At 37.8% G+C, this 10,065-nt stretch overlaps 1 protein-coding gene across 1 annotated transcript in view; it reads left to right on the top strand.

Annotated features, from left to right (window-relative positions):
* Positions 1–10,065, top strand: part of TENM3 (teneurin transmembrane protein 3) — a 327,579-nt gene that overhangs the window by 10,272 nt on the left and 307,242 nt on the right. The window contains exon 2 of the mRNA XM_009330685.1: positions 4,523–4,801. Coding sequence (XP_009328960.1) covers positions 4,523–4,801 — 279 coding nt within the window. The remainder of the gene's footprint in view (positions 1–4,522; positions 4,802–10,065) is intronic.

Genomic DNA, 10,065 nt, shown 5'->3' with positions numbered 1-10,065 from the left:
GGCAGAAGAAGACAAGATACAAAGGAAGAATAGATTAGAAAGGGGACTGACAAGTAATGAAGGATGCAGAGACAGCAGACATGGCATGAAACTTCATCAGAAACATAAGCAAGAGCTGAACTAAACAGAATTTTGAGTATGGACTTGGATGGGTTTGGGACCTCTGCCTTTTTGGTTCTATGTCTACCCTGTTATGACAAAACCGAAGTGAGCAAAGGCACTCAAAATAGAATAGAACCAAAATAGGTTTAAAAGGTAGGGGTGTGGGTGTATTTTTATGCTAACTACGCAGATGCTTAATAGCCTATTGTTGCTGAAACCTGACTTACTGACTTATCAGTGGTTAATGAATTACTAACGACAGTGCTGATGCCTGGAGATGTTGACAAATTCTCTGTTGGATATTTTTTGTTCATTCCTTCTGTTTGTTTCTTTCCGGTTTTCATGGTTTTTAAGAGAATAGATAGTATAGATCCAAGTTAGAGCAAGGACTGACAACTGAAGAACCATGGGGCCTTTTCTTTTGTTTAGTAGTCCTCTTCAAAAACCCATTTCCACAGATAACATTTGAATAACTTTGGATTGGATGTCTTTGAATAACTTTCCCAGTTTAGGCCAGGGAAACAAATGTGGCACAAGTGCACCAGGTTTCCATTTAGTTCCAGCTGTTAACTTCTGACTTTCTAAAATAATACATAATTTCTGCATACATCAAACTTGCTTATATGCAGTATTTGATTCAACTAAAACAAACCCCCTACGTTTCTGGACAATGTAACCTGTGTGATTCTGGCAGAGAAATATATATACACACACTCTCTTTTAAAAAAACTAATTATACTTTTTTGTATGTATTTAACTAATGTAGTTGAGGAGGTACACTGATTGTACGTGGATCATTGCTTACACAGAAAGTGGTTGCAACGGAACAGGTAGATGTGTATGGTTACTGTTGGCAAATGCTGTGTTTTTAACAGTGATTGCTGCACAAGCTCCTGAAAGTTATTTTAGAATTATTACATTAATTTTGTTCTTGTCTGCACAAATGGAGGGTGTCAGCATTACTTACACTACCCATAAATTGATATTCCTAGCCAAGAGCGATGCAGTATCTAATGGTAGAGTGGTAGTAAACAGCATTATTGTCAGTTTTTAAAACCTGACTTCATGATACATCATCCCAAATAGTCCAAAACCCCCAAAGGTGTCTCCAAAACAAGTCTCCTTGAAACGTTGTGTCTAATTTTTTTCTATTTTACACTTCATCCTTTTTTACAGGAAAGGAAAAAAAACCCAGAAAGCATTATGCCGATCTGTTTATTCTGTATCTACATTTTCTTCTCAGGAATTAGTTCATTACAATTGCCAAGTTGTTTTTAAGTCTTTATGAACTGTTGAGGCACTTGTTGTCAGTGGGAGAAATTGCAAAGTGTGTATAGTGTAAGAAACCGATGATTAAATCTCTCACATTAAAATCATTCTGGAAAGGTTAATTAGAAACTCTAAGAACACAAGAAGGAGAACATCCTCTCTTCATACTGTTTTTTTCCACTGAGCTCCTACAACCTCCTTTTCAGTTTTTATTTTATTTCGTAGTATTGTTCATTATCAGGTAAAAGCCCCCAACTATTCTGCTGCCCACTAGGTCTGTGTCCCAGCCGTGTTCAGCTTCCCCTGGATCCTGGAAGACTTCCTGTTTTCATTGTTTAGGAAACTTAAGATGATGTAGAATTTTTGTATCACGTATGTATAATTTACTTTGGGATATAAGTTCCTACACAAATACATATTTTTCCATGTCAACTTTTTGGTTTGGGCTTTGTGTTTTGTTTTGGTTGGTTTTTTTGTTTTTTTTTTTCATTTGTGTAGGCAACTTACACAGAGTACAATCCTCTTAGTAAAGCTCTTAGGAAAGCTTTAATTCAGAAGATGATTTAGCCTGATGTTTCTAAAGCTGTTAGAGCATTTCTGGGCTATGCTGTAAAACTGCTCAGTGTAGTGGAAAGCTCTAATATATTGAATGTAATGAGAGAGCAATATACAAACCTGCCCCCCATTTCTGTTTTGGCCCTGTGACAGGGCATTTTGGTTTTTTACCATTCATAAGAGGGGAGAAAAGAAGAAAATCTTTTACATGGAGGTAGGCTGTTGTAAACTTAAAGTAAAAAATAAAATCCATCAATAGATGGCAGGTGGTATGTTGTGCCTGAGACCGAATCTCCTAGAAAGTGATCATGGAGGATGTTGTTATATAATGCCTGAAGTAGTTTCTCTTAAAAATAATAGTTTGCTTAAGAGGAAAAAAAAGTGTGTGCAGGGGGAATTGTCTCTTCAAATTGATGTGTCTGCACAGATGTCTCCCTGAGTGATTCTCTGAGTGCAAAGAGGTCGTTTTCGCAGTGAGGGGGGGAGCACAGGGCTGTGTGGTGCAGGCTGGCGGAGGAGCTGCAGGTTGCTGTGCTCGCCTGCTGCAGCTGGTCTAATTGTAGCTGAAGGGGCAGCATCTGTGTCTGTCTGCATCCTTCCCCACCTCCAGATCTCAGCACTGTGAGGTTACGGGGACCATAGGCATAACACCTTGTAGAGTTGAAGTCACGGCAGTTTTGTTACTGACTCCAGTAACCTTGTCTTTGGTCAGAAATACCTCTTTCCTTTCCATTTTCCTTCCCAAAGAACCAGTAAGATGCTGCATGTGCAACTGTATATACACCTTAGCCGCTTCGTGTGTGTGTAGGTACACCTGTATACGTATACATGCGCACATGGGCTTCTCCTATATTTGATTCTGACTTTAGGCAACTGTGTGAAAATGTGGATTCACGTAATAATGTACCAAACACATAAAACCAGTGTTCTAGACTGTCACTCAGCATATAGTTACCAAAATGCAAAATAATAAGCATTTTAGACACTTCACGACTTTCAGCTCTGACCCTATTACCACTGGGCGGTTTGTTTGGCCTGTTTGCTTCTCTTGTTAGTTTCAGCTCTCACAAAACCTGAAAACTCACATGGTGTGACAGCTTTAAAAAAAGACAAGATACTATCAGTGTGCATAGTAATCCCCTGTTCTTATACCCTTCACGCTGTTCAAATGTAGTCATGGATATGCTTACTCCTTTTATATTTACCTCCCCAGCTGTATTTTAGTTCAGAGATTTATTCACAGCTGTATAATAAATACAGTTTGATTTGTACCTAATTGTAGTAACTCGTTTTCATTATTTATGGAAGTCATTGTCAGAATTCATTTATGGTTCTGACTGCGAAGAAACTTACAGCGACAGCTTCATATGACCGCAGCAATAAAATAATTAACTGGCTCACTTAAAACAAGTCAATGGCCAGGACATTAACTCTTAATATTTCAGGAATTATTTACACTTCTGTATTCACACTTCTGCAATTTTATTACTTTCTGATTGATAGGATTCTGTTCTTGTCGTATTATAAGCTTTAATTATCTTACTAATGTATTTTTATGTTAAATGACTAATTTTGGAGAAATTAGGATGCCTGTCAGATTCAAAAATTGAATGTGTGTTCTAATTTGTTCCCAGAGCTATGAAATAACTGTGGGCTAGGGTGGAAAAGCATTATGGGTATAGGCATGCAAATGAGCTTGCCAAGTGTCTATATACCATAAAATGCCTTAAATCTACGGACATAAAAGTAGGATGAAGACACAGCCACTAAAAAGGCAGTCATTTTTGAGTGTCACATAATTTAGACACTTTAAGTTAATCAAGTGCCACGAGTTTATTGCACCTAATTTATTAATACAATCATTTGGGATTCACTTATGTCTCTTGCTCTGCCCCAAAACAGAGGCTAAAAGTCTGTTTAAAATGCGCAGACTCTGCTTCAGCAGTAAAAGCCTAAAATGTTTCTCAGAATACAGAGACACAAAAAATAACAAATTTACTGTAGTCCTTACAGGTAACGGGTGGCCATGTTCCTGTTTGTTTATATTTGTGTATTAAAGTAGGGCAGAGAGTTCCAGTAAAGACCAAGTGAGTTTGGTTCCCATTTCGTTTTTCCATTGCCACATTAGGTGACATCTGTACAGGGAAAATAGCCTGTTGCTTTGGTCTCTAACCAGGACCAAAAAAAAAAAAAAAAAAAAAAAAGATAATCCTGACAAATAATTGTTACGGCTTTCATGCTTTGAAAAATAAAAAAAAAAATAAAAAAAGTTTATAATTTATTTTTAATCCTTTCATGTCCTGAATTGGCTTTTCTTAGTTTGCAGGTTCTGTTATGTTTCTTTCCTACCCAGGAGCACTTTTGATGTGTTGAAGCAGTTGACAAAATAGTGCTAAGGTGTAGTATGACTGAAAAGGGGCACCGCAGAGAGCTGGAGACAAAAGAATCCACTTGATTGTAATACATGCGGAGTTTTGACAAAACACCTTGTGTGATACCTGAGACAATTATACACATGAAGAGATTTTACTTTTAGGTTCTTTAAAAAAAAAAAAAAAAATCTCACCTTCTGTTATCTTTTTTTTCCCCTAATCAGGACAGAATTTTACCCTAAGGCAGTTAGGAGTTTGTGAACCAGCAACTCGTCGAGGACTGGCATTTTGTGCGGAAATGGGGCTCCCCCACAGAGGTTACTCTATCAGTGCAGGGTCAGATGCTGATACTGAAAATGAAGGAGTGATGTCTCCAGAGCATGCCATGAGACTTTGGGGCAGGGGGGTCAAATCAGGGCGCAGTTCCTGTCTGTCGAGCCGTTCCAACTCAGCCCTCACTCTGACTGATACCGAACATGAAAACAAGTCCGACAGTGAAAATGGTAAGTTCTTATGCATATGCCCATATATAAATCAATGTTTTATTTGCTGTTTTGGTTGACACTCGATAATTTTAAATCATTAAAGGAAAGGCATTGAATTATTTACCTATTTATTTTCTTCTCTTCCTCCCAGAAAAGTCAATATTCAGTATCAGTCCTAACTAATGCAAGCTTTGGGTGTGATGTTTTGGCTGTAATTTTGAAAGAGTTTAATCACAAAAAAGATTAGCTCTGTTTTATCTCAGGCCATGTCACCTGTTGCCCTTTGGGAGACAGTGAAGTAAGTGGTGATAAAGGTGATTCCCAAGGCCTGCTTGCAATCAAAGGTTTCATTGTAAACTCTTCTACAAGACATCTTGGAGAAGTTGCAGAATCTTAGAATGGATGAATGAACGCGAAGAATACCTTATTAACAGGGCTCATGTGATTGGAAAACAAATTTGATTGTGCTTTTGTCCTGGTTTTGGCTGGGATAGAGTTCATTTTCTTCCTAGTAGCTGGTACAGTGCTGTGTTTTGGATTAGGGATGAGAACAAAGTTGATAACACACCGATGTTTTAGTTGTTGCTGAGCAGTGCTTACACTAGTCAAGGACTTTTCAGCTTCCCATGCTCTACTGACTGAGAAGGCTGGAGGTGCACAAGAAGCTGGGAGGGGGCACAGCCAGAACAGCTGACCCAAACTGTCCAAAGGGATATTCCATACCATGGGATGTCACGCTAGTACATAAACAGGGGGAAAGCTGGCTGAGGGGGGCCGCTGCTCGGGGACTGGCTGGGCATCGGTTGGCAGGTCGTGAGCGGTTGCATTGTGCATCACTTGCTTTGCATGTTCTTCTTATTATTATTACTACTATTATTATTATTACTATTATTTTATTTTATTTCAATTATTAAACTCTTTTAATCTCAACCCACGAGTTTTCTCACTTTTACTCTTGCGATTCTTTCCCCCATCCCACTGGGGGTGGGGGAGGAGTGAGCGAGCGGCTGCGTGGTGCTCAGTTGCTGGCTGAGGTTAAACCACGACAGCTTTAAACTTCCTAGTTGATGAGAGCAATTGGAATTGTGGTGAAGAGGGACATGTGGCCTTTGATGTGCCTGGGGGACTGGATTACTGTGCAATTAAAATCTGCAAAAGAAATCTAAACAGCAGCTTTGTAGGATGTGGGGTATGACCATTGTATATTACGGCTTAGTGTTTAAATGAGAAGAGGTTAATACAATTGACTGATTCATTTTTAAAGCTTTTCAAAATTTTTTTACCTCCACTTGAGGTTATGAGCAGAACCTAATGTAGTGTTAAATGCTAAATGCACAAATCTTAGAAAACATTTTATCTTCAACTTCTTTTTATTTGCAGAAGATTTTCAGCTTTACTAGAATTAAAACGATTGTTCTATTAACTTCATGACTTTCTGTATGACAAATTCAGAAGAGGAGTAAAGAAAAATGAGTAAAAATGAAAATTAGTGATGGCTGTTGCCTGCATGTCTGCACATCATTTTATTAATTTATTAAACCTGTCTGCTCAGCTGTACAAAAGTCAGAGCAATTTTATTTCTATCCTCTGGCAATAGCTGTAACACATTGTGGGAAACAGCAATGTAGGTGTGTATGTAATCCTTAAAAAAAAAAAAAAAAAAAAAAGCAGTTTTATTTTAAACTACAAGCAATAATGTTTAGTCCTACCTATTTATTACTTGAACTTCAGTTTGAGAAGACAAAACCAAAGCTATATTTTGGTATTATTCATACTTGTTGCCTTTCCTCTGGTGGCTGGTTCTAACTGAAGATGCCTGTGCAAGATGGCTGTCTCAGATAGGATCCTCCTTTTTGTGTTGGACTTAATGCTGCATGGTACCTGAGGGGACAGCTCTCAGTGTTCGCAGGTGTCTTGTCTCGTGCTTGGAAAATTTGTTTTGAGTTGGAGGCAAGTTTTGAAAGAGGAGGACAGGAGTACTTGCCTACCTCCTTTCGGCAGTGTAGTTTCTGTTGGATGACTCTTGATATTTCAGCTGCAAAGCAATCTAGAATAAATTGTTGAGCAGTCCTGTGATTTTCCTTTTGAAAGGTCTATGCTGAAACAGACTCTCTTGAGTCTTTTGTAAAACCCTAGGTTAATGATCTTGAAAATACATATTTATATATGCATGCACACACAAAATTTCCTTAGAATGTCGTATCTTCACATTACCAAAGAGGTGACTGCTTCAGAATTATAATAGGCTTGGTATACCTTTTTATAAATTTTATATTTACAATTTTTAAAAAAAGCAAAATGTCTGACTACAATATGCCAAAACTTCCACCATGAGTTTAGAAATTAGAGTTTTGTTTTATTTTTTTCATGTGTGAGAAGACTGTGAATATGTTAGAAAAGGTCTTATTCTGCACTGGTTAAAATTATGCAAGGAATGTCTGATGTTTGATACAACTTCAAAGAAGAGTTTAGTCACTAGAAAGGATTACAGTTGATTTATTTATTGATAGGGAGGCCAGAAGTCCAACTTAAGAAGGTACTGGGACTGCTGTGAGGCTAATGAAATTTTGATGGCTTGAGAGTCCCCTAGGGTTATGAAACATATAACTCGGACCATGTCATGGGTCGCCATTTCAGTGGAGATGTTACAGACATGGTGAAAAGCTTAATGTTCTTTGCTATTTTTCTCTGGATTTTTGTTTCCACTGAACATGGAAGATTTGGCTGAGAAACAATTTTATACGTGTAGTTGGAACTCAGTGTGTTAAATGCTCGCAGTAGAATAGAAGATACAATTTAAAGCCAGGGAAGCCATATTGTCCAGGCAGGCACAGGTGGTCTAATCAAAGGACCAAACTGCAGGTATGAGTTTTGTTAATTTATGGCCTGAATTTAATACTGTTAAAATCTGACAAATCTGATAAGGCTTTGAAACAAAAGTTAGAGTTACGACGAGTCCTCTGTACAGCATCCCCCTTGGCTGTGTGTGAAAGCTTCCTGACTGAATTTTGATGGAACTGTTTTACAGGTAAATGCATTTCTATGCAACGTGTTTACCTCTAAGGTAGACAAGGAGCAACAGGTTATGATCAGATCATACTTTCCTCACCTAAAGGCCTCAGTTCTTGAGTAATCTCACTGTTCACCCAGTAAAACTATTCACTGTTTAAGTAGTCCATTACCATAAGCAGACCTTATTGGAATTAATGGGACTATTCACGATGATGGTAACTGTGACTTATCCTATAGGTTTATGAATTTGGGATTAACCATTTGTTGAATGTACTTAAGCTTTTCTTTCTCACCAGTTAGGCAAGAAGAGAAGCTTGGCATCAAAACACGATTTCCTTTCCTTCCTTGTAACTTGTTGTGTGTATTAGCTCTTCTGAAATAGTTGTGGGTTGCATATCCCTCAGGAAGGCAGAACTCAAAGTTCTGTTGCATAATTACAATGAGTAAGTGGAAATAGTTTGTTGAAGATAGTAACTTTTGTTTGTTGACATCTCAACATTATGTTTCTAAGATCCTACAAAAGCAACCTAAATTTGTGAATAATATAAAGAAGTTTCTTTAAACAAATAATATTGCACATGATTAAGTTGCAAAATTTTAAATACACTAATAACATACCATGAATGCCAGCAGATTATTTTTTTTTTAAAGAAAACATCAAAACTGTTTTCCAAACATAGGGTTTATAGATGTATTCTCACATTAAAGTTTTAGGTTACTGCTCAGTAAATCATTCTGAAGAGAAGTATTTTTCTTTGAGCTCATTCAAGTTCCATATATGACTCTTGGCATCATATTCTGAGAGATTTGTCATGTCAGCCTCCCTGAAAGAGGACCTGCATCTGTTAATCTGGGCAACCTACCAGTGTCACGTACAGTATGATGTATCAGTTGGAATACACTGAGCACGCATGTGGTTCTTCAGGCTTTCTTCTCCATTCCCATTGCAAGTTTATTTCATAAATGCTGCATCAAGAAATTTGTTAGTAATTGTTCTAGGAGCTGTGGCTTTGAAATACAAGCAGCCCATTTTTACATGTTTGCCAGTAACTGTATGCTGTTAAGCTGTTCCGAGATTACTAAAGCTTGTCTTTTTAAACTTGATAAATATTCCAGCAGAGTATGAGCTAGAAGTTATAGTTAGGCTTCAAATGGCCCTTTTGCTTAAAGGGTCAATATATTTTTAAGGTATCTTAGAATCCACTTACTTATTTAAATTATTTTTAAATGCATTAAACTGCAATCCCTGACTTCATGAGCCATCAGAAAGGTAATAAGCAAAACATGAAAGTTAATTGAGCAAGTTATTCCTAAAGTCCAGCTCCTTATGGAGTTATTTATTTATTAATTGTATAGTTATATGACCACTTTTTGTGCCAGACTGAAACTCAGGCTGTGGCAGTGATTGTGACTGGAAAGTCACTCATTTAAGACTTAAGCAAGTCCATGTTGCTTTCTGTCCCTTTGGAAGCAGTATTGACAGTGCTTCTGAAAAAGAGTTGGGCATTCCGGATAGATGTGTGCCACATAGTTGACTGCCCACAGCCACAAAGGCTAGCTGGGCATACAGAAAATAGGTCTGATGGCACTAGAATGTGGGGTTTTATTTTCTTATTTAGTAAAAGTTTTGCTCTGATGGAAGTTTGTTAGAAGACCAGAGGAGATCAGGTTGCGGCAAAATAAAAAGAAGAAAGGGAGAGAGGAGTATGAGATCATGGCCTCGGGCTGTTGTTCGGAATTGGTTAGATAAATGATTTGAAACTTGGACCCGTTTTTCACAGATACAGAAAAGTAGGTATTTCTGGTAGAGTGTTCATTGCTGTAAAGAGAAAATACCAGTTTATCAGCTGCGTGGGCACCTGCTTGCTTCCTCTCCAACTTAGCCAGTTTCTGAAGACAGCATTCTTGTGAACCTAATACTCTCTTGTCCTTCCAGAGTGGTGAATTTACTGGCATTCAGATCTCTGAAAACCAAGAAATACATTGGTAAGATACCTGTCAAGACATTTTAAATCTATTCTCTCTAACCTAGTACATCTGTAACATATACTTGAACTCTGCATTCTTAAATAATGCATATCATTCAGGAAGTAGTGTTACATGTTTTCACCTGTTTAACATCCTTCTTTATGCTAAGGCAAAACTTGACTTATATGAACTCTACTGACTAGGAGCTGCTTGGTACCTGCTAGCCAAATGCTGAGCCTACTGATTAAAACCAGCCACGTAGCTGGATGAATTAATATTCATCTTACTGCCATACCACCATT

The sequence above is a fragment of the Pygoscelis adeliae genome, unplaced genomic scaffold, assembly GCF_000699105.1.
Source record: "Pygoscelis adeliae isolate BGI_AS28 unplaced genomic scaffold, ASM69910v1 Scaffold167, whole genome shotgun sequence".
In the NCBI taxonomy this organism is placed as follows: Eukaryota; Metazoa; Chordata; class Aves; order Sphenisciformes; family Spheniscidae; genus Pygoscelis; species Pygoscelis adeliae.
The sequence above is the reverse complement of the archived record's forward strand: the minus strand, read 5'-3'. Positions and strand labels throughout refer to the sequence as shown.